The 27,719-nt window shown below is 48.0% G+C and overlaps 1 protein-coding gene across 1 annotated transcript; it reads right to left on the bottom strand.

Moving 5' to 3' along the window:
* Positions 1-47: 47 nt before the first annotated feature.
* Positions 48-26,877, bottom strand: LOC114599955 (bactericidal permeability-increasing protein-like). The gene is made up of 15 exons (XM_077929454.1): positions 26,718-26,877; positions 25,650-25,764; positions 24,855-24,983; positions 23,610-23,765; positions 22,923-22,986; positions 20,876-20,936; positions 20,670-20,761; positions 19,611-19,790; positions 17,224-17,283; positions 15,088-15,255; positions 13,070-13,158; positions 12,105-12,147; positions 10,359-10,419; positions 9,030-9,106; positions 48-2,141 (listed from the first exon to the last, which is right to left on the bottom strand). Exons 1-15 carry the CDS (start codon positions 26,854-26,856, stop codon positions 2,088-2,090), a joined length of 1,488 nt encoding a protein of 495 aa, XP_077785580.1. The 5' UTR covers positions 26,857-26,877; the 3' UTR covers positions 48-2,087.
* Between the last annotated feature and the right edge of the window lie 842 nt (positions 26,878-27,719).

Genomic DNA, 27,719 nt, shown 5'->3' with positions numbered 1-27,719 from the left:
GTTCTAATGTTGTTTTATTTCTGGTGGCTTGAGGAAGGGGTCAGAGAAATCTTCTTTATTTCTTTATTAGCGTTTCGAAACCACTTGGCATTTAAAAACATCTTAGCCAGATACAAAAGCAACATGCAAAAACCAAAAACAGTGTCATAAAAGAAGGTACACAACATGGAAACCAGTAAAAGCAGTCTCATAAATACAAGCTTTAAAAAGGAACTTGGTATTAACAGGGCAAAGGTTAAGGGCATTCACGGCACAGGAGCAGCGGTGGAAAATGCCAATTTGTCAGGCTACCCCACACTGTGATATTCTGTAGGGCGTGGTGCCACCAGTAGAATTTCCCCAGTGGTTTCCAAAAGGCGTTGTGGGATTACTGGAGATGGGTGCTAAGAGGGAAGGGGGCAGGTGGAGGTGAGTGGCTTCCATTTCCTAGCAAGAGATGAGCTAGCCAAGGGGAACCTCTCCTGCCTTGGTAAGATCAATTGCTGTGCCAAAGCCGGTTCTACTGTTAGGCAGTGTGAGGCAACTGCCTTAGGCAGCAGCTGCTGAAGGATAACAATTGTGGGATAACCAGTCTCAGACATCCAACATGAAGGGGTTAATACCATAGAGTAAGCTGTCCAGCCAGGCTTAGCTAAGTCCTCTTTCCCTCACCTTGGGAGGAACTAGGAAATCAAGCCTCTGTTCACCCCCAGACTGCATGTGAACTTTGGAGTGTGAGGAGTTCTGAGCTGCTCCTTCCACCCACATGGCTTTAACAAGCCTCTCTTGAGTTCCTATAATACCAATAATCTAGGAACTTTTACCACTTTCCAACTAAGCTAAGTTTCACTGCCTGTGCAAATTTGCTAAAGCCCATGAACCCGACCTTTGAAAAGTTTGTAAGTAAACCAATGTTTAACTGACCAAATGTATCTCTTTTACCTATGCTAGGGGAAAAGGGAAACTTTTTAACTGTTAAAAGGGACATTTTTTGGAACTCACTTGAAAGGTCTAACAGCCTTGTTTTTGTGGCTTTAAACTCTGCTCGGGTTCTTGCCCCAAATTTGGATCTTGGCATCTAGGAATTCTCCCATTATATATATTAAGAAATTAAGAAAGTCTAGGATTTTGATTATTTGGGGTATTGAAGGAAGATTACAGGCCAGTGGAAAAATACAAGCTAAGCTTCCTTTCCAAGCCACTGCCTCACCTGGGATAGAGGCATTAACAGGACAAAGGGTGGTCTTTGACAGTAATAAATTATGATGATGGTGGACAAAGGGTGTTGATCTTGGGCCTGGAGAGACAGAAGGTTGCCAGGATAACTGGCTGTGAAGTGTCAGGAAAAGAGGATCTTTAGAGCAAGGTGTGCTGGGAAGAAGAAGGGAGAGAGAGAGAGTAAGGAGAGATCCATCTTGGGCAGGCTGGCTGAAGGCTGTCTGGGAAAGATGCTTTTGACTCAAGTGTTGCAATGCCGTTGGGGACAAGCCCCTCTTGAAATGTCCATGCTGTAAGATCTGGACTCCCTCCAGGCAGACTGAATGTGTCCATATGTGAATAAACCATATTTCTTAAAGCTACGGCAGTCTCCGTCGTGTCTTCAATTCTCCAAAGGAGCACAGACCCCGGGCGAGTGCCTGGAACGCCCTGGGATCTTGCTATCGCTCAGCAGAGGGTGGGGTTGGTACCCAGCTTCTATAACAATATTTTTCTTTTGCACCAAGAGGTGGAGGACAAGGCTGTGCGTGAAACGGGCTCTGTTCTGCATTTCCTTAATCTATTCTGCTCTGCTCAGGCGGGGCAGAAGGTAGCATCCCAGTATCTGAAGGAAGATGCAACTTTCAGTCCTGCTGGCTTTTAGACGTGGAACTGGAGGGGGAGGTCATCTTGTCCTCTGGCTTCAGGCAGCAAAATGTTTTGGGCTGGCTCTGCACTGTCCCATCTCTGCCCAAACCTGACTTCCCCAGGAAAGGCCCAAGGTCCCCACATTGTCCTTCATCACTGCCTCAAATGACTCCTGAGCGTGCAAGGTGAGCATCTTGGAAAAAACCCTGAGGCAAGAACAGGGGGCAGCTGCCTTTCCTCTTCCTTCTGGGTGCCCCTCACGGCTATACAGCAGCCTGGGGCTCGTGGACCAGGTCAGTGGCGATGAACATGTGTCCCTGCAGAGGGTGGAAAAACCAACAATGCTAATAATAATATTAATAATAATAAATTTTATTTATACCCCACCCTTCCTAGCCAGAGCCGGGCTCAGGGCAGCTAACATCAATAAAATTTCAGTAAAAACATAATAAGAAAAAAACAATTTAAAATACAGTGGTACCTCAGGTTACATACGCTTCAGGTTACAGACTCCGCTAACCCAGAAATAGTACCTTGGGTTAAGAACTTTGCTTCAGGATGAGAACAGAAATTGTGCTCCGGCAGCACAGCGGCAGCAGGAGGCCCCATTAGCTAAAGTGGTGCTCCAGGTTAAGAACAGTTTCAGGTTAAGTACGGACCTCCGGAACAAATTAAGTACTTAACCCGAGGTACCACTGTACAGGTTAAAATGCAATTTAAAATGCAGCCTCATTTTAAAAGTCAAAACCATAAGGGGAGGGCAATATAAGGGTCAGACCGAGTCCAAACCAAAGGCCAGGCGGAACAGCTCTGTCTTGCAGGCCCTGCGGAAAGATGTCAAGTCCCGCAGGGCCCTAGTCTCTTGTGACAGAGTGTTCCACCAAGTCGGGGCCAGTGCTGAAAAGGCCCTGGCCCTAGCTGAGACCAATCCAACCACCTTGAGACCTGGGACCTCCAGAATATTGTCATTTGTGGACCTTAAGGTCCTCTGCGGGGCATACCAGGAGAGGCAGTCCCGTAGGTATGAGGGTCCTAGGCTGCGTAGAGCTTTAAAGGTCAAAACCAGCACCTTAAACCTGACCCTGTACTCCACTGGGAGCCAGTGCAGTTGGTAAAGCACTGGATGAATGTGATCCTTGTAAGGAGCCTCGCAGCAGCATTCTGCACCCGCTGGAGTTTCTGGGTCAGATTCAAGGGCAGCACCGCGTAGAACAAGTTACAATAATCAGGCCTGAAGGTGACCGTTGCATGGATCACTGTGGCCAGATCAGGGAAAGAAAGATTCTGCACCACCTCATATATCTCCAGTCTGCTTTAAAATCAAGTTTTTTAATGTTTGATGTTTTAGTATGCTATTATATTTGTTGACAGCTGCCCAGAGTGGCTGGGGCAACCCTGTCAAATGGGCAGGGTACAAATAATAAATTTATTATTACTATTATTAAGGTGGTTTTTTTTTACATTTAATTCCTGAGCAATTTCTTCTTAACAGCTTGCAAAAAGAAGTTGTTCTTTCTTTTCCCTTTTGCATCATTTTTAAAGGCACTTTATACAGTGAAATTCCATAGAAAGCTAAAGCACCCCCCCAAAAAAGGTGCTTCCAGACAGCCCCTATTTTGTGGGTTGGATCCAGTCCCATACCAGCAGATTCAGACTCTGCAATTATAGTGCATTGAGAGGTCTTGCACTGCAAACCAATTTCCACCACTCCAAAGAGGACTTTTAGACATAAGGAAAGTGATGGAGGGAAATGCACCAGGAAACAGAGGATATCTCTTGCTTGGTGAAACACCATACACAACCCCCCCCCCAAACAAATCACTCATTACAAATCAGTAACTAGTCAATGTTGTCTAACCTCCTTGTAGACAAACCAAATAAGAAACCTGTTTATTAAGCATTCTAGCTGATTTGTCTTAGGAGAGGCCGGATGACGTTGGGTCAAAGCCACAGTGTCCAGTGTGTTTCGCGTCATTTTCCTTATCGCAAAAAGGCTGATCTGGAGGGAGCAGGTTTATAGAATCATAGAGTTGGAAGAGACCACAAGGGCCATCGAGTCCAACCCCCTGCCAAGCAGGAAACACCATCAGAGCACTCCTGCTCTGATCAGGTTTGTCACTCAAGACCTCACCATCAACAGTGACGGTGGCACCTGATTTTGCAGGTATGCCGTTGAGAAAGCAGAAACCGCAACCATCTTGAAGTGTCTTAGATAATCTGAAAGTGAGCGGCAATCTCGGATATAACCCATTCCGGGTTTGCCACAGACATTTGCCGGAATGGACGCTAGACAAGGTGGACGTTCGTGGAGCTATTACTGTACAGTGGTACCCAAGTCTTTCTGCAAACTTCCATAAATAAAGCATTATATATACAGTCGTACCTTGTTTTGCGGCCAGGATCCATTCCGGAGCCCTGGCCGCTAGCCAAAAAGGACACAGGGCAAAGCGCCATGTCTATCCATGCGCTCAGAGCGGTTTGTGCTTCTGAACATGTGCGAAGCATGATTTAGTGTTTCTGCACATGTGCAAAGTGCAAGTTAGTGCTTCTGCGCATGCGCAAGTGGCAATCTCGGAAGTAACCCATTCTGGTACTTCTGGGTTTGCCACAGACGTTTGCTGGAATGGACGCTAGACAAGGTGGACGTTCGTGGAGGTATTACTGTACAGTGGAACCTTGGGTTACATATGCTTCAGGTTACATACGCTTCAGGTTACAGACTCCGCTAACCCAGAAATAGTGCTTCAGGTTAAGAACTTTGCTTCAGGATGAGAACAGAAATTGTGCTCCGGTGGCATGGCAGCAGCAGGAGGCCCCATTAGCTAAAGTGGTGCTTCAGGTTAAGAACAGTTTTAGGTTAAGAACGGACATCCGGAACAAATTAAGTACTTAACCCAGGGTAACAATGTATGCCACTTTTGGGCATTTATATTCCACTTTTTTCTGCAAGGAGATCAAGGTGCCCTTGATGGTTCTCTCCCCCCACTTCATTTAATCCCCACAACAACCCTGTGAGGTAGGGTAGACTGAGAGGCAGTGACCGGCCCAAGGTCATCCCCAGTGAGAGCTTCATAGCTGTGTGGGGATTTGAACCCTGCTCCCTCAGGTCTTAGTCCAACACTCTAACCACTGCACCACACTGCCTCAGTTTATTCCAAAGAGCGCAATACTTCGGCAAGGGCTGTATCCTTACCCATTGTTTGTGAGGGCTGTGTGGATTCACCTTTTCAGGGAAGGAAGACATTTGCAAAATTCTCTGTTCCAGCTTTCCTCAACCAGTACAGCCATCCAGATGTTTGGGCTGAAACTCCCACCAGCCCCAGTGAGCACAGCTGGAGCTACTGGGAGTTGTAGTTGGAGAAAGCTTCTCTTTTCTTTTATCACTTTCGCTGCCGACTCTTCCTAAAAGGCCCTCAGGCGTCCTCAAAGTGCATCTCAAGTAATAATAAAATAATAGTAATAGTAATAATAATAATAATAATAATAATAATAATAATAATAATAATTTATTTACATCCCGCACATCTGCCTGGGTTTTCCCAGGCACTCTGAGTGGCTCCCAATAGAATATTAAAAACACGATAAATACATCAAACATTTAAAAACTTCCCTAAACAGGGCTGCCTTCAGATGTCTTTTAAAAGTCAGGTAGTTGTTTATTTCCTTGAGATGGCTGGGAGTTTGTTAAGAGGGAGATAGTAAAAGCACAACTTCAGGCAATACCAATGAGACGGAAACATGGAAGGTGCCTAAAGAAGCCAGGGTGGCTATCTAAAGAACTTTTAACTGAGTTAAGATTAAAAAAGGATGTGTACAAAAAATGGAAAAGGGGGGAAACCACCAAAGAGGAATTCAAACAAATAGCCAGCACGTGTAGACACAAAGTCAGAAAAGCTAAAGCACAAAATGAACTCAGGCTTGCTAGAGAGGTTAAAAGCAACAAAAAAGGCTTTTATGGGTATGTTCGTAGCAAAAGGAAGAACAAAGAAACCGTGGGGTCACTCAGAGGAGAAGATGGTGAAATGCAAACAGGGGACACAGAAAGGGCTGAACTCCTCAATGCCTTCTTTGCCTCAGTCTTCTCCGATAAAGAAAACAATGCCCGACCTGAAGAATTTGGAGCAAATGATTCAGCAGAGGAAACACAGCCCAGAATAACTAAGGAGATAGTACAAGAATACTTGGCTAGTCTAGATGTATTCAAGTCTCCAGGGCCAGATGAACTGCATCCAAAAGTATTAAAAGAACTGGCAGATGTGATTTCAGAACCACTGGCAGTCATCTTTGAGAATTCCTGGAGAACAGGCGAAGTCCCAGCAGACTGGAGGAGGGCAAATGTTGTCCCTATTTTCAAAAAGGGGAAAAGAGAGGACCCAAATAATTACCGCCCAGTCAGTCTGACATCAATACCAGGGAAGATTCTGGAGCAGATCATTAAGCAAACAGTCTGTGAGCACCTAGAAAGGAATGCTGTGATCACCAATAGTCAGCATGGATTTCTGAAAAATAAGTCATGTCAGACTAACCTGATCTCGTTTTTTGACAGAATTACAAGCCTGGTAGATGAAGGGAACGCAGTGGATGTAGTCTACCTTGATTTCAGCAAGGCATTTGACAAGGTGCCCCATGATATTCTTGTAAAGAAGCTGGTAAAATGCGGTCTTGACTATGCTACCACTCAGTGGATTTGTAACTGGCTGACTGACCGAACCCAAAGGGTGCTCATCAATGGTTCCTCTTCATCCTGGAGAAGAGTGACTAGTAGGGTGCCACAGGGTTCTGTCTTGGGCCCGGTCTTATTCAACATCTTTATCAACGACTTGGATGATGGACTCAAGGGCATCCTGATCAAATTTGCAGATGACACCAAACTGGGAGGGGTGGCTAACACCCCAGAGGACAGGATCACACTTCAAAACGACCTTGACAGATTAGAGAACTGGGCCAAAACAAACAAGATGAATTTTAACAGGGAGAAATGTAAAGTATTGCACTTGGGCAAAAAAAATGAGAGGCACAAATACAAGATGGGGGACACCTGGCTTGAGAGCAGTACATGTGAAAAGGATCTAGGAGTCTTGGTTGACCACAAACTTGACATGAGCCAACAGTGTGACGCGGCAGCTAAAAAAGCCAATGCAATTCTGGGCCTCATCAATAGGCCCATCTAGATCAAGGGAAGTAATAGTGCCACTGTATTCTGCTCTGGTCAGACCTCACCTGGAGTACTGTGTCCAGTTCTGGGCACCACAGTTCAAGAAGGACACTGACAAACTCGAACGTGTCCAGAGGAGGGCAACCAAAATGGTCAAAGGCCTGGAAACGATGCCTTATGAGGAACGGCTAAGGGAGCTGGGCATGTTTAGCCTGGAGAAGAGGAGGTTAAGGGGTGATATGATAGCCATGTACAAATATATAAAAGGATGTCACATAGAGGAGGGAGAAAGGCTGTTTTCTGCTGCTCCAGAGAAGCGGACACGGAGCAATGGATCCAAACTACAAGAAAGAAGATTCCACCTAAACATTAGGAAGAACTTCCTGACAGTAAGAGCTGTTCGACAGTGGAATTTGCTGCCAAGGAGTGTGGTGGAGTCTCCTTCTTTGGAGGTCTTTAAGCAGAGGCTTGACAACCATATGTCAGGAGTGCTCTGATGGTGTTTCCTGCTTGGCAGGGGGTTGGACTCGATGGCCCTTGTGGTCTCTTCCAACTCTATGATTCTATGATTCTATGATTCTATGATTCTATCTGATGGGAGGGCATTCCACAGGGCGGGTGCCACTACTGAGAAGGCCCTCTGCCTGGTCATATCTTGCTTTCTCCTCACAGAAGGCATCGCCTTGTGTTGGCATCTGACCTTGGCATGCGACTGAGCCTTGTCTTGTCCAATCTCTCTTGGGTTCCATTTTGGATCCCGGGCGCCATCTTAGCTCCTGAATGATGCCATCAAAAATCGTGCTTCCTAACTGACCGTAATCACCCAGAAACATGACCTGGTCTGAGCATGACCAAAGGGAACCATCAAAGCTCTCTCGACTCCTCGAGCGGAATTAACGGCGCCGCCTTTTGACATTTTTTGCCGGTGACATTCTCAGACTTTGCCCGAACGCGACGGACCTGCTTCAACTTAATCAGATCAAGCCGTGAGCTGAAAAGAGCAACCCTTTGTTCTCTGCACCCCATTGTAAGCGACACTATCAAGATCCATTGTGCAAAAAGGAATTTCAGCTGTGCCTTCTTGGCTCTGGGGAAAATCAGAGTCCCTCTCTGGACTGAATACTCCCCTGGTCAGAACACCCTGTTTTGTCCAGATGATAAAGCCAGTCTTGAACTAAGTCCGCTGCTTGGCACTCTGCCTCACCTACCTGGGAGGAGGGTCCTGATCCCAACCCATGCTGGATCCAGGTTCTCCTGTTCCTGGGCCAGACAGCCTCCAACCTGCAGAGAGCTCTGCTCCTCACTCCCATTCTCACCATTCTCCTGCTGAACACCCTCTTCTTCCTCATTGCCATGGCTTGCTTGCTTGCCTGGCATTAAGGAGCGTATACCCGAAGGAGCGTCTCCACCCCCATCATTCTGCCCGGACGCTGAGGTCCAGCGCTGAGGGTCTTCTGGCGGTTCCCTCGCTGCGAGAAGCAAAGCTACAGGGAACCAGGCAGAGGGTCTTCTCGGTGGTGGCACCCGCCCTGTGGAACACCCTCCTACCAGATGTCAAGGAAATAAACAACTACAGTGGTACCTTGCATTACAGACGCTTCAGGTTACAGACTCTGCTAACCCAGAAATAGTACCTCGGGTTAAGAACTTTGCTTCAGGATGAGAACAGAAATTGCATGGCGGTGGGAGGCCCCATTAGCTAAAGTGGTGCTTCAGGTTAAGAACAGTTTCAGGTTAAGAACAGACCTCCAGAATGAATTAAGTTCTTAACCTGAGGTATCACTGTATCCGACTTTTAGAAGACATCTGAAGACAGCCCTGTTCAGGGAAGTTTTTAATGTGTGACATTTTAATGTATTCTTAATCTTTGTTGGAAGCCGCCCAGAGTGGCTGGGGAAACCCAGCCAGATGGCCGGGTACTATTATTATTATTATTATTATTATTATTATTATTATTATTATTATTGACTGCTCCTATCTTCTGGGTTGACAAAGTCTGGTTCACTAGCAAAGTGAAGCCGCCACACCTGTCCCGCCACTAGGAACTCACCTTGTTCATTATGACGGTGGCGTTCAGTAAACTGGAGCCGTACATGTTTGGAAGAGCAATCGCTTGCTCCAGCCGTTCTACAGAAATGCAAACGATTTGTTTAGCTGAAAGTTTAACATCGCCTTTCCCAAGACACCCAACACCAGGTAAATAGCAAGGGGCAGTGGTGGCCACCAACCTAAATGGCTTTAAAGGGGAATTAGACAAATTCATGGAAGAGAAGAGGCCTATCGATGGCTTGGAAGGTGGTCAACTCTCCTTCCTTGGAGGTTTTTAAGCAGAGGTTGGGTGGCCACCTGTCAGGGATTATTTAGCTGTGAATCTAAAAATAGGATCCCATGAGTCTAAAAGGTTCATGGGATCCTATTTTAAAGACCATGGAAGTGCCCTTATTCCAAGCCAGGAGCCATTGGCCCATCTAGGTCCAGTATACCTGAAGCAGCGTCTCCACCCCCATCGTTCTGCGCGGACACTGAGGTCCAGCGCCGAGGGCCTTCTGGCGGTTCCCTCACTGTGAGAAGCCAAGTTACAGGGAACCAGGCAGAGGGCCTTCTCGGTGGTGGCGCCTACCTTGTGGAACGCCCTCCCGCCAGATGTCAAAGAGAAGAACAACTACCAGACTTTTAGAAGACATCTGAAGGCAGCTCTGTTTAGGGAAGCTTTTAATGTTTAATAGACTATTGTATTTTAATATTCTGTTGGAAGCCGCGCAGAGTGGCTGGGGAAACCCAGCCAGATGGGCGGGGTAAAGGGGTAAAGGGACCCCTGACCGTTAGGTCCAGTCGCCGACGACTCTGGGGTTGTGGCGCTCATCTCGCTTTATTGGCCGAGGGAGCCGGCGTACAGCTTCCGGGTCATGTGGCCAGCATGACTAAGCCGCTACTGGCGAACCAGAGCAGCGCACGGAAACGCCGTTTACCTTTCCGCCAAAGTGGTACCTATTTATCTACTTGCACTTTGACGTGCTTTCGAACTGCTAGGTTGGCAGGAGCAGGGACCGAGCAATGGGAGCTCACTCCGTCGCGGGGATTCGAACCGCCGACCTTCTGATTGGCAAGCCCTAGGCTCAGTGGTTTAACCCACAGCGCCACCCACGTCCCGATGGGTGGGGTATAAATAATAAATTATTTATTATTATTATTATCTAGCTCTGTACTGTTGACACTGGCTGGCAGCATCTCTCCACAACTTCAGGCAAGAGATTCCAGGGGACTGAAAATGAGATCTTTTGCATGCAAAGCAGATGCTCCATCCCAAATAAGGTGGGAGGTGGCAGAGGAAGGGGGACCCCCCAGCAGAAGCGGGAGAGGAAAACTGTTGTGCACTTACTGTTGAGCTTTGACATCCCCAAGTTGCTGGCTGCCTTCAGCAGCGCCTCCAAAACAGTCACCTGTGTAGCACAAATACAGTGGGTTTGAAAAGTGGAGGAATCAAACATCTAGAAATGTAGGGTCACCATACAGGAAGCAGGGAGCTTTTCAGCCCGAGAGCCACATTCTCTTCTTCTGGGGGCCACATGGCAGTGTTGGGCAGGGCCAGAGGCTAAGCAGGCCGGGAAACCAATGCAAACTTTATTTATTCTATTATTTCATAAAATGCACGCACCTGGAACAACAATGTACATGAAGGACTGCACATGTGAAAGGGAATTTTTTTTTAATAAGATGTAACTGAGGTGCTGTTTGTAAGGTGAAAAAAGTAGCCAGCTGGAAGAATGGTTTGAAGGATGTCAACTGAGCAATGATTTGGCTATGCGAGGAAATGATGGTGATCATATGTTTGGAACAGGAGCGGGAAACCTGATTTTTAGGAATTGTACAGTCATACCTCAGGTTGAAGTTGCTTCAGGTTGAGCGCTTTCGGGTTGCGCTCCGTGGCGACCCGGAAGTAACGGAACGCGTTACTTCCGGGTTTCGCCGCTCGCGCATGCGCAGATGGTCAAAATGGCGTCGCGCGCATGTGCAGAAATGGCAAATCGTGACCTGTGCATGCGCAGATGCGAGTTGTGTTCTGCTCTGGATGCAAACGGGGCTCCGGAACGGATCCCGTTCGTATCCAGAGGTACCACTGTATTAAATGAAATTAATTTGGTTTGATTTGTAATAATTTGGAAAAATAATTTTAAAAAATTGGGGGGGGGGGGAATCGTTTTCCCCAGACGTCTGCCCCTTCCTATCTATCATCTATCTATCTATCATCTATCTATCTATCTCTTTTGAGAACCCGGACGTATAGTTTTAAGCAGTGCTTAAAAAAAATGTATATAAAAGATGTTTAGGGGTATTCTTATTTTCCTACTCATATTGAAATACTGCCCCTCAATGAGGCCAAACTTAGATTCACAAAAAGTTGAGGGGTATGCGTACCCCTGTGTCCCCCCAGAAAAGAAGCACTGGTTTTAAGGAGGGAAGAGTGTGTGTGCACTTTTTTTTTTAAAACGCGTGCTCCAAAAGTCTTCTCTTACTACATTAGGGATTATATAGCTATATCTGAAATTTCATGCATATCAATTAATATCTTGACCCTGCTCCACTGAATTGAAATTTCAGCCTTCACGACATAGGAAAACGGCCCTAGTAAACAGCTATTTTCATGGAGGACGGTCAAGATATTAACTGATATGCACGAAATTTCAGATACAGTGGTACCTCTGGTTGCGAACGGGATCCATTCCGGAGGCCCATTCGCAACATGAAAAGAACACAACCCGCAGCTGCACATCTGCGCACACACGGGTTGCGATTCGCCGCTTCTGTGCATGTGCATGACGTCATTTTGCGCTTCTGCGCATGCGCGAGCGGCAAAACCCGGAAGTAACCCTTTCTGGTACTTCTGGGTCGCCACGGGACGTAACCTGAAAGGACGTAACATGAAGCGGATGTAACATGAGGTATGACTGTATAGCTATATAATCCCTAGTGTAGTAAGATAAGACCTTTGGAGCACACATTTTTTAAAAAAAGTTTTTTGTGACCCACCCTAATGTGCACAGCTAGGTGCATCTCACAATCCCAGTCTCCAGATTCCAAGCCCCACCCATTCCTTCATTCTCCTGAGCTCCTCCTCTATACTCACCCTGATCTCGCCAACCTTGGACCATTCCTTGGACAGGCGCAACCTGCAGGGTACACAGAAGGATGAGAAAGCACCAAGTCGGGGTTCATTTATGCCAGGGGTCCCCAAACTAAGGTCCGCGGGCCGGATAAGGCCCTGGGGACTCGTTTATCTGGCCCGCAGCAACACCCGCTGCCCGCCGCCGCCGCCCACTCTTACCGGTGCTGCACTGCGCGGCTGCCCACTTCCGGGTCAGATGAGCACCAGAAATAGCTTGTGCACACGCGCAAACATTATTTGTGCATGTGCAAGCATTATTTCTGGTGCACATCTGGGTCGGAGGAGGCCCCTGCACATGCGCACAAGCTATTTCCATTGCTCCTCCGACCTGGAAGTGCGCTGGAAATAGCATGTGCGCATACATGTGGGCACGCACTCCCCCATCCTCTGGCCCGCCGCACGATCGGCGCTGGACACACCAGCCCAAAGTGCAGTAGGTTTGCTGACCCCTGTTTTATGCTCTTGGGAACATTTGCTTCTTCATTCCATTTCTTATATCCCACCTTTTCCCTCCGGTTAAGCTCAAGGGGGTATATGCATTGTTCTCATTTAATCCTCGCAACAAGCCTGTGAGGTAGGTTAGGCTGACAGGCAGTGACTGGCCCCTCAGGTCACCCAATGAGCTTAATGGTCAAGTTGGGATTTAAACTCCCGTCTCCCAGGTCCTTCCATCTCCACCCAGCGATGCCAGGGACCGAACTCGGAGCTTTCTGCATGCAAAGCAGGTGGTGATGGGCAGGGGCAAATAATAATAATAATAATAATAATAATAATAATAATAATAATAATAATAATAATTGCACAGAGGCCTGCATTAAAGGTGAGAGAATAGCAGACAGGAATCCTGCGCTAATCCTGGGGATTGGGGAAGGGGAGTGCGGAATAAGAGGAAGACCCTGGAGCCAGAGAAGAGGAGCAATACTCACTTTTTCAAGGCCACAGATGCCCCGGCATAGCCAAGGGGCTTCCCAGACTTCCCTGGCTTAAGAAGGGGTTGTCCCGTGAGGTTGGCGTCCTGTAAGCCAAAGTGAGAGAATAGCTAGAAGAGGATGAGCAGAGTCTGGGTTGGGTGATGCACCTAAGGCCGTTCATGCTTCCTGTGAGCATCGGGGAATGGTATGTAGGAATGATCGCTGGGTTGTGGAGAATGTCGGGATCTCCGCTCGGCCAAGCTGATAAAGCTCATCTTCTGGAATCACCCTCCCGACGAATAATTAACAACCTGAGCCTTTGATGAGGCTCCAAGGCACGTTCCCCCATTCAGCAGAGAATCCAAAACAGCACGCGGAAGGGAGGAGATTTATGGCTACATGCTATGCTTTATTTCTAAGCTACGCAGACAGCAACGAAATAGACATCCTCTCCCTGTGAGAGCAGAGAGCAACTGAACCAAAGGAACAAAGGAACAGAGAAACCAGTACGTCACATCCTTCTCCCTTCTCCCGTGAGACTTCCAATAGCCTGGACTGTCTCTGGAATGTAAACAGAGCCTTGTGACTCTAAGCAACAGAAACTAACAGAGCACACTTCCGCCCGCGGACAGCCTCAGCTGTCTGCACGCGAGACCTTGGGGTGCGGAGCACACTCTCCCTCACAGATAAGGCCACAGCTGTCTGAACATCTTGCCCTCTGTCTAACCTTTTGCGGTCTCAGTAGTCTGCCGTGTCCTGTCTGTGACCTTTGTCTCTGAGACCTTTGTCTCTTTCGTCATACATTGTGCAAGGGGGAAATGATGCAGTGGAAACAGGTGCTAAAGTAACTTTGTACCACCCCACGATCTTGGGACTGGAAGATGTGTAAAGGTCAGAGCTCAAAATGTATCTGCCTGGGTTTGCATATTGTGCCAATAAAAGGAGCCTCAGCAGAGCTAGCCAGCAGCTTGCTTGTGCACAGCTCACCTGCATTATCAACTCCTGCCTCACGTCCTTCACTTCAGGTAGGGCAGAAGGATGGGAGCCAAACAGCAGGTGGCGCTAAACCAACGATGGAGGAAGCCAGAGCCAACGGCAGCAAGGGCCGACTCGTTCGGGCTTCGTCCCCATCCACCCTGAGCCGGGGAGGGAAGAAGCCGACAGGCAAGATCACTCTTTGGGCTAGCTTTAAGTAAGAAAGCAGGGGCAGCCTCCCCTTACAGCTCCCAAAAGCACACATAAAATTGTAGAGCTGGAGGGACCCTAGGGTCATCTAGTCCAACCCCGTGCGACACAGGCACTGTTTTGCTGTGCTAGTAGCAGCAGAAGACCTGTGACGCACACCTCCCAACACACTCGTTGTGATGGCCTGGGAATCCAATTCAGAGAGTGAACCGGAGGAATCCCAGCCTGCACAGGAGTCCCCGCCTCCAGGGCCGGCTGAACTGGGGCAGGGCCTTGATTCTGAGGAGCCTGCACCTGTGCCGGATCCTCAGGAGCAGGCACCAGGTGAATCCATTCTGGCTCCAGAGGTGGTTGAGGACTCAGTGCCTACAGGTGAGTCTCCCCCTGGGCCCAGTAACCCTTCAGCCTCTCCTGAACTGCAGAGGCTTAGGGCAGAGAGGTGAAGGGAACTGGTTTCTCCCAGGAGGAGTGCTCGCCTTAAGGCCAGGAGAGGCGGGTCTCCTGGGGGCCGGGACCGCCCCTGGCCTCAGAGAAGATAAAGGCCAGTCAGCCCGGTCCCAGCTTGCGGGAGCAACGTCATCATTGAAGAGCTGTTTCGGCCAGCATCCAGTCCTGTTCCTCCAGTGTTCCTGTCCTTGCCCGGCTCCTCCCTGTGGACCCCGCTTCGCCCGTGGAGGACTGTCTGCTGACCCTCGACTCGGGTCCTGGACCTCGCCCCACGGTAACCTCCCCCCGGGACCAGCACACTCGTCCTTTAAGACGGTTCACACTGCAGCCTCTCCCCACCACCTCAGAGAAGGGCAGGGATCTCCGTTCCTCCACCAACCCCACCTGTTAACGATGCTTACAATATTCAGCAGGAACACGGAGGCCAGGCTGGCGTTCGGGAGGATGACGAAGGCCTCTGCAGACGCAAAGAGCGTGACCTCCACTCCAGTGGGCTGGAAGCGTATCTCAGGTTCCTTTTGGGCAGCCAGGTGGAACTCCATGGGCATATTTGGAAAGTGCTCATTCAGCTGCGGAGGGGAGAAAAGAGAGGCGCTGCGATGGAACGGATGTTTCATTACGATTGGGTCAGTCGCACGGGGAGAGATCAATATTTCTGTGCCCGGGGGTGCTTCCACATGATAATTATTATGGGATGGGTGTGTCTTGCTAAATGCAAGGTGGTTCTTTTAATGAGATTCAGTGAGGATGCCTGCTTGAGATCAAGAGGCAGGGAGTTCCAGGTGCCGCCACACTAAATGATCAAGTTCTTACAAATGTGGAATGGGTATTTTTGTGGCATCCACATTGGTGTCATCAAAAATATTCAGTCCTTTGAGATAGTTCTTGTGCAGCTGTGCTCCTTTGCATCCGTCTTGCCAAATGCAAGTTGGTTCTTTTAAAAATGGAGATTCAGAAGCAATGCAAAACACAAGTGAGCGGGAAGAAGAAGATTTTATTTCTAAACAGCAAGCAATACAGTGGTACCTCAGGTTAAGTACTTAATTCATTCCGGAGGTCCGTTCTTAACCTGAAACTGTTCTTAACCTGAAGCACCACTTTAGCTAATGGGGCCTCCTGCTGCTGCCGCACCGCCGGAGCACGATTTCTGTTCTCATCCTGAAGCAAAGTTCTTAACCCGAGGTACTATTTATGGGTTAGTGGAGTCTGTAACCTGAAGCATCTGTAATCTGAAGCATCTGTAACCTGAAGCGTATGTAACCCGAGGTACCACTGTATATACATACCAAGCGTAGCTAGCTAGTGCAGATTATTAATTAGCTAGCCCCCTCTTCCAATACCCCACGTTCCTCCAAAGAATGTCTAACATCAAAGGAGGTCAGAAGGTGCCCTGCATCATCACTTCCTTCCAACAAATTGAAGGCTGTTCTCAGCCGTCAAAGAGCAGAACAAGAGATAGAGAGGGGAAGTAAACAGAGGCAGGAAGAAATGGCCATGTCTGATCACTAAACTCCTTGAAATACAAATATCTTCCGGAAAAGATTTCCCCTATAGCAGGGGTTATGCTGGAGAAATGCAACCTGTGCTGCTGTTGGGAATAATGCGACTCATGCAACACATTGACGATTCATATACACAGAACAATAATTACTATACATTCTTTATCAACCTTCTGAGAAAAATACAAAACATAAACAAAGCCACAGAGACTTGCGAACTGCCCAACCTAAGATGAACTTATAATGTCTGGTTTCAATAGATTTTTCAAATGCTTAACTCGGTCTTTTAGATAAGTTCATGAAGATACCAACAGAAGGTAAGTTCGGTGTTATTCACAATACAGAGAGATGCTAGTGGAGTTGTAGATAGATGTTAATGAAGTTATAAGTTCATCTTAGGTTGGGTAGTTCGCAAGTCTCTGTGGCTTTGTTTATGTTTTGTATTTTTCTCAGAAGGTTGATAAAGTATGTATAATTATTGTTCTGTGCATATTAATCGCCAACCTACAGCAGGGGTTGGCAAGGTTTACCTCGCCTGGGCTGGTTCACTCCTGCGGAGATCGCTCCATGGGTCTGTGCAGATGCGATTTCTGGTATCTGCATCTGCGCAGACATGATTTCCACTGCAGCGGAAGCGAGTCTCAGCTCCACGCTGCGCCACTTTAGCGCAGTGCATGGGGACTCGCGAGTGGTGGCTCAGTTCGGGGGCAGCTCATGGGCCATTTAAATGATGCCCGTGCAACTAGGACATGCAAATTTTATGCAGCATCAGCTTTGGCTGTGATTCCTGTGCTGCAGGTGGTTTGACTAGGAGACCTTTGTGATCAGCTCTGCAATTCTATGATTCTACAACACAACGAACAAGACCTTTTTGTGGTCCATCGCTCCAAAAGAGAGAATATTTCACGAGAGAAAGGATTTCACAAGAGGTTTTCAGTTTTGCATTTGGCTCTTGTGACTGGGTGGGGCAATCACATTGCCCTCTGTTCCTCCCCACCCTGGGCAATTATTCCCCCACCTTCACAAGACTAAACTCACCTCTGGTACAAATATCCCCACATTCTTGGTGTTCAGACGCAAAGGCAAACTTTGGGGGACCTGAAACGACAACGCGTGTGAATGTTCGATTGGGACAGCCCCAGTTTCCAGGCTGACGCACTGGATTTGCTCTCCGTAATCTTGGGAGATCAGGGACCATCCACACTTCTTCTTGTTCTGGGCCTAGAAAGGTTTTCCGCTTGTCCTGTGTTGTCTAGGACCAGGTATGTGCGGTCTTGCCTTTGCCCCACAGTTCTCACTTAGATGAGCTGCTCTTTAGTGCTAAATTGGAACAAACAGCCATCCACGGAAAACCCAATTGCCATTTGTTCAGTGCTAAATATCACATTTCTCCAGGAGAAGTGTGGGGGGGGCAATCGGAGGTGCAGTGGCAGAGCTACATTTGGGGGGCCCTTTGCAACCAGCAACAAGATCTGGGCAACCACTGCTACTGTTTTCTGTGGGGTTGTTCCATAACAGATCACATTTTTTTAAAAAAAATTAACTACACCACCTCTTATTTTGATTAAAATTGCTGCACCGGATTATCTCACATGCCATAGTCACTGGTGTGAATAAACATTTTCTATGCCTTATTAATTTCGAATTACGGTTGTGGGAGTTAGAAGCTTCATTCGTTCCATAGTAGAGCCACAACTTCAGGGGTTTGAATCAGCCCTAAGAGCGGTTCAGGCAAGGATCGGCTTGCCGTACGTCGGGAAAATTCCTGACATGTCCTGGTTTTCGGGTGTAAGTATGGCGTCAGGGGGGAATTTATCTGAATTGGCAAAATGTCAGCAAAAACCCGGATGTATGGCAATGCGATGGAAAAAGCACTGGAAACAGCTCCAAAAGCTTAAAATCACTATCTGGGGGGGAATTTGGGCTTGTTCCCCCCAAAAAGCTGGTTTCCTAAAAAAAAAGCTCACAAATTTTTGCAGGAGTCAGGAATTTTACTTTTTGAAATATGGCAACCCTATGGCAAGTCAAGACCCATCAGACCCTGAGAAGTTGCCTCTTGCCAAGTCAGGACATCAGTCCATCTAGCTCAGAATTAATAATTATAATTAATTTACGGAGCGCTTCATATGAAGCATCTCAAAGAGCTTTCACAATGCAATAAAATCATATATTAAACAATGCGAGAGAGTTTACTTTTACCTTTTACTCTGTATGTCTGTGTGTCTATATGTCTGAATGTCTACACTCATACCAGGTCTCCAAGCAGAGGCGTAGGAAGGGGGGAAGGGGGGCGGCCCAATCCGAGTGTCATCCCTGAGGGGGGGTGACAAAATCCCCCTGGGCAGATTGCCACGCTGCCCCCCTGGGCACCAGTCACCACACCAATTACCCCGAGTGCTGATTGCTGCACCAATCGCCCCCAATGGGCGCCGATTGCTGTACCAATCGCTCCCTGGCACACTTAATAATAATAATATTTTTTATTTATACCCCGTCCTCCCCGGCCAGAGCCGGGCTCAGGGTGGCTAACACCAGTAAAATTACAATACAAACATTATGGGGGGGAACCAATTTAAAATACAGGTTAAAAATACAATTTAAAATGCAGCCCCATTTTAATAGTAGCCCATAGGTCAAAACCAATGGGCTACTATTAAAATCCAAACTACAAGAAAGAAGATTCCACCTAAACATGAGGAAGAACTTCCTGACAGTAAGAGCTGTTCGACAGTGGAATTTGCTGCCAAGGAGTGTGGTGGAGTCTCCTTCTTTGGAGGTCTTTAAGCAGAGGCTTGACAACCATATGTCAGGAGTGCTCTGATGGTGTTTCCTGCTTGGCAGGGGGCTGAACTCGATGGCCCTTGTGGTCTATTCCAACTCTATGATTCTATGATTCTATGAAAACCAGAAGGGGAGGGAAACATAAGGGTCAGACTGAGTCCAAACCAAAGGCCAGGCGGAACAGCTCTGTCTTGTCTCTTGGGACAGAGCGTTCCACCAAGCTGGGGCCAGTACTGAAAAGGCCCTGGCCCAGGTTGAGACCAGTCTAACCACCTTGTGACCTGGGACCTCCAAAGTGTTGTCATTTGTGGACCTTAAGGTCCTCCGCGGGGCATACTAGGAGAGGCGGTCCCCTAGGTACGAGGGTCCTTACCGCTCGCTGCGGGCGGCGCCCCCCTGGGACGCTGGCCCCACCCCTGGGATGCTGGCCCCACCCCTGCTAGCCCCGCCCCCAGGCAGCTAGCCCCGCCCCCGTGCACCGCTCCAGGTGCCGGAGCAGCTAGCTCCACCTCTGTCTCCAAGGATTTGGACCGGGGTATTTTCAGCCTCGTAGCCTGTCAACTGGTGACACCAGGATTCGAACCTGGGACCGTGTACCTGCATGATGGGCTTGACGGGCCTTGTGCACATCCACACCTCCTTACCATGGCATCTGTGTAGTTCACCCTGAGTGCCCCTGCAGTGTAATACACAAAGGCAGCTGAGTTGGCGACGAGTTCAGAGATACCCAGGAGGATCATGGAGTCTGTCTGGTTGGGTAAGAGGAAGGGGGCAGGGTGGAAGGGGCCATCATGGAGAGTCTTTCCCACCGTGTAGAACTGACCCTAGGAAAGAAGAGGAGAGAAGATGGTCAAATTTTGTAGGGTGCTCCACAGTGAGATTGCCACCTGCCTCAGAAAGAAGGAAAAATTTGAAGGCAGATCCCAGGCAAGAAACCTGTTGGAAGTGTGGGGTGAAAGAAGGCAGTTTCTTCCACATGTGGTGGACATGTGACATAAAGGTAAAGGTAAAGGGACCCCTGACAGTTAAGTCCAGTCGTGGCCAACTCTGGGGTTGCGGCGCTCATTTCGCTTTACTGGCCGAGGGAGCCGGCGTACAGCTTCCGGGTCATGTGGCCAGCGTGACTAAGCCGCTTTGGACAAACCAGAGCAGCGCACGGAAATGCAAACTGACAAATACTCCTTAGATGTATTTGCTGCCTGTGTTGAAATGTAAGTAAAGCTTTTCGCTTTTACTGAAATGTGTGGTTTATTCTTAGCAACGGGGATAAAGAAGGGAACTGCCTAATTCCTAGCTTCCAGTAGGCTGCAAAAGTGTGCAAGTGTTTTTACTCTGCTAAAAGGGCTTCACAGCCTGTTTACTCTCATATTTCTCACACACAGGAGGTTAAAATTTAAATTTACCCATTGAATTCTCAATCCATCTCCATCAAACCACCTCTCCAGTCTCTCTTGTTTTGGACAACCGCTCTGGACAATTGGACAATTTGGACAATTGCTTCCCATTCCACCTTCGGAAGGCCGCACAGAAAGAGAAACAGCTATTCAATCTCACAGTGCCACAAAGCTCTACCTACTTTGGGACCAGGCTTCACCAGAAGGCTGGGATGGAAGAGGTTTGAAAAAAGGCTTTGCAGATCCACAGACAATCTGAAATGATCTGCTGGATCCCTGCTCTCTCCACCCCCGCAAGGTTATCATTACCTTCAGGTCCACATTGCATTGATCCACATCAATCACGGGCTTCTCCACCAAGGAATAGTCTATCCCTGCAATGGGGTCCAACTGGACCGAGACTGGAAAAGGACACAGAGAAAGCCAATGTTTAGCAAGGTGCAGACCAGTGTGCCAAAAATTATTCCCAGAAGGGTGATTTTGAGCTGGTAGCTCCAGGCATACAAGAAGCTTACCATTCATGGATTTCAGGATTTCCGCAACCTTGCCGATTCCTTTCTTGACCTCCGAACAGAGCTGGAAGGGGAGAAAGCCCATAACAATCAGAGGGATGGACAGTGAATGTCACCTGAAGCTCTCTTCCCATCACAAATGGAGAGGGGAAACTGGAACCAGCTGAAAGGGGGGACACTTAGGAAGGTAGGAAGTGAGTCCGACCATTGGTGTATCCAGCTGAATAAGGTCTACACTAACTGGCAGCATCTCTCCGTAATTTCAAACAGTTCGGGATCTCCCCCATTCCTACATGCGCCAGGGATTGAACCTGTAGCCTTCTGCACAAAGAACAGATGCTCTACCGCAGACGATCTCGCCAGAGCAGTGCATGCTCTAGTTTTAGAAGACATCTGAAAGCAGCCCTGTTTAGGGAAGCATTTAATGTTTAATAGACTATTGTATTTTAATATTCTGTTGGAAGCAGCCCAGAGTGGCTGGGGAACCCCAGCCAGATGGGTGGGGTATAAATAATAAATTATTATTAATTGTGATGGCCTGGGAATCTGATTCAGAGGCTGAACCGGAGGAATCCCAGCCTGCACAGGAGTCCCCGCCTCCAGGGCCGGCTGAACTGGGGCAGGGCCTTGATTGTGAAGCGCCTTCACCTGTGCCGGATCCTCAGGAGCAGGCACCGGGTGAATCCACTCTGGCTCTGGAGGTGGTTGAGGACTCAGTGCCTACAGGTGAGTCTCCACCTGGGTCCAGTAACCCTTCAGCCTCTCCTGAACTGTAGAGGCTCAGGGCAGAGAGGCGGAGGGAACTAGTTTCTCCCAGGAGGAGTGCTCGCCTTAAAGCCAGGAGAGGCGGGGCTCCTGGGGGCCGGGACTGCCCCTGGCCTCAGAGAAGATAAAGGCCAGTCAGCCCGGTCCCAGGTTGCAGGAGCAACGTCATTGAAGAGCTGTTTCGGCCAGCACCCAGTCTGGTTCCCCCAGAGTTCCTGTCCTTGCCTGGCTCCTCACTGTGGACCCCGCTTCGCCCGTGGAGGACTGTCTGCCGACCCTCAACTCAGGTTCTGGACCTCGCCCCACGGTAAGCTCCCCCCTGGACCAGCACATTAATTATTATCATCATCATCATCATCATCATCATCATCATCATCATCATCCTGCTTGGACTACTGCAATGCGCTCTACGTGGGGCTACCTTTGAAGGTGACTGGAAACTACAACTAATCCAGAATGCGGCAGCTAGACTGGTGACTGGGAGTGGCCGCCGAGACCATATAACACCGGTCCTGAAATACCTGAATTGGCTCCCAGTACGTTTCCAAGCACAATTCAAAGTGTTGGTGCTGACCTTGAAAGCCCTAAATGGCCTCAGTCCAGTATACCTGAAGGAGCGTCTCCACACCCATCGTTCAGCCCAGACACTGAGATCCAGCTCTGAGGGCCTTCTGGCGGTTCCCTCACTGCAAGAAATGAGGTTACAGGGAACCAGGCAAAGGGCCTTCTCAATAGTGGCACCCGCCCTGTGGAACGCCCTCCCTTCAGATGTGAAGGAAATAAACAGCTATCTTATCTTTAAAAGACATCTGAAGGCAGCCCTGTTTAGGGAAGTTTTTAATGTTTGATGCTGTATTGTGTTTTTAATATTTTATTGGGAGCCGCCCAGAGTGGCTGGGGAAACCCAGCCAGATGGGGGGGGTATAAATAATAAATTTTATTATTATTATTATTATTATTATTATTATTATTATTATTATTATTATTCCGCTCTGGGACTAGGTGATTTCTCCACTACAAACATATGCATTTAATGCTGGGGGCAAAGGATCCTGTGGCCCTCCCAGATGTTGAAGGACTCCAACTCCCATCAGCCCCTGCAGCCAGCATGGCCAATGCTCAGGGATGATGGGCATTGTAGTCCAACAGCCTGCACCAGGCTACAGTTTCCCTGTCCCTGATTTAATGTACCAGGGCTTCACATGCAGAGCAGGGCAGGGCCAGGCAGGTCAATGGAGACGGGCAGCAGTAATAGTCCTTCACCTTAGAAGTTCAAAAATCTTACTTGTTGATTGACTTCTGACTTCAGCATGTCCCTGAGAGCAGATGCTGCAATGTTGTACAGCCAGCTGTGGGAGAAAGAAGCAGCAAATGTCAGTATGATGGCTAATCTAACACTGCTGTTCTTCCAACCTAGAGGAGGGGCTTTGCAGTGCCCTAAGCAAGAGAGGTGCCCCTTCTCTGTGAGACATCGCCCAAGCTTTGGGTAGGGAAGAGAGATTATCTTTTGGTTTATGAGCCTCATGCTCTACTACTGGCTGAGCTATTCCAACAATGGCAACGTGTTACTTTAAACCACATGAGGGTACTGTTTGTTTAGCAATATAGCCAGCACTTGTTTGTAGCCTCTCTTTTTAAGCTAACTCCACCCCTAAAAGCTGATCCATTTTCTCTCTTTTCATCTCTACTGATCCTGTAAATAGTTCCTACCAAGATAAATCTGCTCCTGCATGAATAAAGCCTTTAAACTCCAGAATTTCAATCTAACTCACCCAAGTTACAAGCTCTTCTTAAAAAAATGGTCCATTAGCTCAGTCATGGCTCTCTAGGGGTTCAAGCAGGTGTCTATCCCACCAATACCTGAAGATGCTGGAGACTGAACCAGGACCTTCTACACGCAAAGGAGGTGCTCTCTCACTGAGCTGTAGCCCTTTGCATTTCAGTGTCTAGGAAAATAAGGAATTAGAGGTACCTGGTTCCCCCGTAGAATTTCAACCTGAAGTCCCCCATGGCAGAACGGCAGCTTTCATACCACACCCGAAGCCGTCCTTCATCGCCCCTGTCCACTCCCATGACAGTAGAGATGGTGAGCCGGTCGATGCTGATGTCAACAGTGCCACTGTCATCTCTGTAGGGGAAAGATGCAGTCATTGCATCGGAATGAGGCAAGGAGAGCAGTGACGGTGTACAGCCAGAACAATCTTCTTGAAGATGGGATGGAGAAACTGAAAGGGTGTCTGGGCTGGCTCTGTTCCCCAGGTAGATGGAGCACAATGCCCACCCAGAAAGCCTGCAAGAGGGATATGATGTGCGTCCTGATGTGAAGGAAAAGATGGCCGCCCCTTCCATTTCCAGATAGAGACTTTGACTGAACCAGCAACTGAATCTTTTTCAGCCAGGACAGCTGCAAACACACAAAAGTACACAGCTTCCCCCTAAAGAATCCTGGGAAATGTATTTTGCGCCTCACAGAGCTACAGTTCCCAGAACTAAGAAATAATACTAAGGATGAGAGTTACAAATTTAAGAATAGTAAAAAATGATGAACACTGGTGGAGGGAAGTCACGTAAGTGTAGCATTTATGTTTGCATTTTTGTATTGTCGTTATTTGAGTTGGTGTAATTGTATGGTGTTGGAGGAGACTCTTGAGAGTCCCGTGGACTGCAAGAAGATCAAACCTATCCATTCTGAAGGAAATCAGCCCTGAGTGCTCACTGGAAGGACAGATCCCGAAGCTGAGGCTCCAAGACTTTGGCCCCCTCATGAGAAGAGAAGACTCCCTGGAAAAGACCCTGATGTTGGGAAAGATGGAGGGCACAAGGAGAAGGGGACGACAGAGGACGAGATGGTGAGACAGTGTTCTCGAAGCTACCAGCATGAGTCTAACCAAACTGCAGGAGGCAGTGGAAGACAGGAGTGCCTGGCGTGCTCTGGTCCAGGGGGCCTTGAAGAGTCGGACACGACTAAACAACAACAACAAAAAATGTGTGGTTGTATGTGCATTCTAAATAATAAAATATTTTAATTCAAAAAACAACAACAATACAGTTCCCAGAACCCGTAAACTACAGTTCCCAGAATTGTAAGCAGGGAGGAGCCATGTGTTTTGAATGTACAGTGCGGATTAAGCCCCAACAGCGGCAGCAACACTCTCCCTCCTCCCAGCTCCGCTGCTTGGAAGTCGGAAGCAGCTCCCTGACAGCAGGCAGTTCTTACCCTAAAAAGGATGCCAACTTCCAGTTACCGCTCATCAAGACTTCGGCATCTTGGATGGAAAGGTCGACACCCGTCCCAGCAGCAAACTCAGCGCCTGTCTGGTTCACCTGGAATTCAGTGACCTGGATCCTAAAAAGTAGAACAGAGAGACACGAAGAAGGGTCACCTTCCTGATGAACATTTCCTTTTCCTTTTTTAAAAAATTTCCAAATCCTTTATTATTTTATTTATGTAATATACATACTTTACAACAAACAACTCCAAAATAAACAGACAACTCCAAAATAAAATCATATGTAACAAAACCATAAGTCTCATGTTTTCATTTACACTGATTTCCTCGCCAATACCTTTACTTAATATTTCTTGCTGCTTTCTGCTTTCCTTATAGAATCTTTATAAAAGTGTAAATCTCTTAAATCCTATACCAATTTTTAACAATTTCAATTACTCCCTTCACCTCCCTCCCCCACAGGTGCTCTGAGATTTAACCCAGGAGCTTCTGCACGTGAAGCACATCCTTTACCCCAGAGGGACAGCCTTTCCCCATGGGAGGAAGGCACTGGGGTCAGGGGGGGTGTCTAGATGTCCTTTGGGTTCTCCTCCAGCCAACCCAACTCGGGATTTCTTGCTGTGTCTTCCTGTGAGCTGCCAGTGGCCAACCAAATCCAGCTCTGATAGGGAAGACGAGGAGGAGGAGGAGGAGTTGGGGGTGAAGGTTGTATTTGGGGGCACTCTGGTGGTCCGGAGCCAAGAAGAGGGGAGGGAAGTGGGGAGCCACACACTCTCACTTACCCAGAAACAGAATACTGCACTTTCCCAGCAAGCGGAACAGTGTAAGAACCATTTATGTTGTGGAACGTTTCCTTCTTCAGCGCTGACTTCAATATCTCAATTCCAAGTTCCTTTGCTGTAAAGAGGGGGGAAGGGGCAGAATGAGAGAGGTCTGCCTTCCTTGTCTCTCCCAATTAACCTCCCTCTCCAGTGCTCAGTGTTGGGAAGAAGCCTCAGGACCCACCCTTCATGACATCACTAGGGGTCGCCCTTGGCTCTCAGGTTTGGGCCCTGAGATCTTAGGTTCTGAGGTTCACCTGGACCGACAGCCCTTGCCCCACAGGAAAATCCAATGGTTCCCAAACTTTTTGGGGCCACCCCCCCAACCCCAGTGCCTTTTTTCTGGGGGGACACATACCCATAGCTGTCAACGTTTCCCTTTTTTAAAGGGAAATTCCCTTATTCCGAATAGGATTCTTCGCAAGAAAAGGGAAAAGTTGGCAGCTATGCACACACCCCTAAACATTTTGTGAATCTTCGTACTTTTGTCTATTTCCTGTATTTATTTCCCCCGACTTGAACTATAAAACTATAAAATGGTGGTTTTCTTGAGTCAAAATGAGAGTACCCCTAAACATTTTTTTTTTTTAAAGCACTGTCGTACCCAAGAAAAAACATTTTTGTTTCAGAATAGCAGTTTGCATAGCCCACTAAGGAAGATAATAGCGCAATAAACTTCAAAGCAGTAACGATTAATTGCACATTTATTCAATTAAAACTATTTAGTTTAATTAATTCGACAGAATTGATGAACTTGATCCAGTGATAGCAGCTTTTAAAAGTCTGTCGTTTGCACCTCTGGCGCCCCATGCCTTGCCTCTGAGGGTAGGTAATCCTGCCCCCCAGGCGGGTAGGACCACCCCCCCCCTTTGGGAACCACTGACTTAATGCAAACATCACATTTTTAAAAGTACTTTCTGCACCAACAAGTTCTCAATTTGAGCATTTCTGGGAGACTCCCTCTCTTTTTAATCTCCCCCTTCCATTTTGCTCAAGGCCAAGTACGGAGATTGCCTTGAAGTCACGCACCATAATTCAGCCCCTTCTGGGTCACTTGGACCTTCAAGCCTCCATCCGCTCCCATGGCTGTTTGCACGCAAGAGGCCAAAAGAGCCATAGAAATTGGCCAGAGCATCCTCTGTAGGCCCAAGGTGCGTGCGAAGGTCATCTGCGTTACCTGGAGGAGAAAGCGGGGAAAGGTACTTAAAATGATGCTGTATGAGAAATGCACCTGGTAGACGGAAAAAATGTTTCTGAGAGTTAGTGATCTAACACAGAGCCCTTCCTGCCTCTGTTCCTTCCCCCTCCCTCGCTCTTGTAAAGTTCTTTGATGATGTGAGAACAGTCTTTAATGTCCTAATCAGCTGGGAGGAGGTGAAGGCTCCCCCCTCCAAGCCTTAATCACCTGTGGAGGATACAGTAGTTCTGGAAAGCTTCTTTGATGTTGGAAATTATTGTGGGAAAGTGAGTGGCTATCTATAAAATCGGATGGTTTGGGCAGAGTTTTTCAGAAGCTCCTGCACGGACTGATAGGCCGCAGGGCTGTGCAAACTGAAGCTACCAGGTGGAGTCACTTTGCCGCTTCTTGAGGCCTTCCAAGTGGCAGATAGAAGTGCATGCTTGGTATGTATATATTGCTTGCTGTTTTGAAATATAATAATAATAATAATAATAATAATAATAATAATAATAATAATAATTTATTTGTACCCCGCCCATCTGGCTGGGTTTCCCCAGCCACTCTGAGCGGCTTCCATAGAAACCAAAAAACACTAAAATATCATACATTAAAAACTTCCCTGAACAGGGCTGCCTCAAGATGTCTTCTGAATGTCAGGTAGTTGTTTATCGTTTTGACATCTGATGGGAGGGCGTTCCACAGGGCGGGCGCCACTACCGAGAAGGCCCTCTGCCTGGTTCCCTGTAGCTTTGCTTCTCGCAATGAGGGAACCGCCAGAAGGCCCTCGGCGCTGGACCTCAGCGTCCGGGCAGAATGATGGTGGTGGAGACGCTCCTTCAGGTATACTGGGC

Source organism: Podarcis muralis, chromosome 5, assembly GCF_964188315.1.
Source record: "Podarcis muralis chromosome 5, rPodMur119.hap1.1, whole genome shotgun sequence".
In the NCBI taxonomy this organism is placed as follows: domain Eukaryota; kingdom Metazoa; phylum Chordata; class Lepidosauria; order Squamata; family Lacertidae; genus Podarcis; species Podarcis muralis.
Note: the sequence above shows the minus strand (reverse complement) of the source record. Positions and strands in the feature narration are given on the sequence as shown.

What these genes read in the sequence shown, in the direction of transcription:
- LOC114599955 (XM_077929454.1), bottom strand. Translation starts at nt 26,856, where the DNA reads ATGACCTTCGCACGCACCTTGGGCCTACAGAGGATGCTCTGGCCAATT. An exon ending in AATGCAATGTGGACCTGAAG is followed by an intron (nt 19,791 to 20,669) that starts GTAATGATAACC and finishes CTTCTTTCCTAG; the next exon opens with GGTCAGTTCTACACGGTGGG. An exon ending in TGGGGATATTTGTACCAGAG is followed by an intron (nt 15,256 to 17,223) that starts GTGAGTTTAGTC and finishes TCCCCTCCGCAG; the next exon opens with CTGAATGAGCACTTTCCAAA.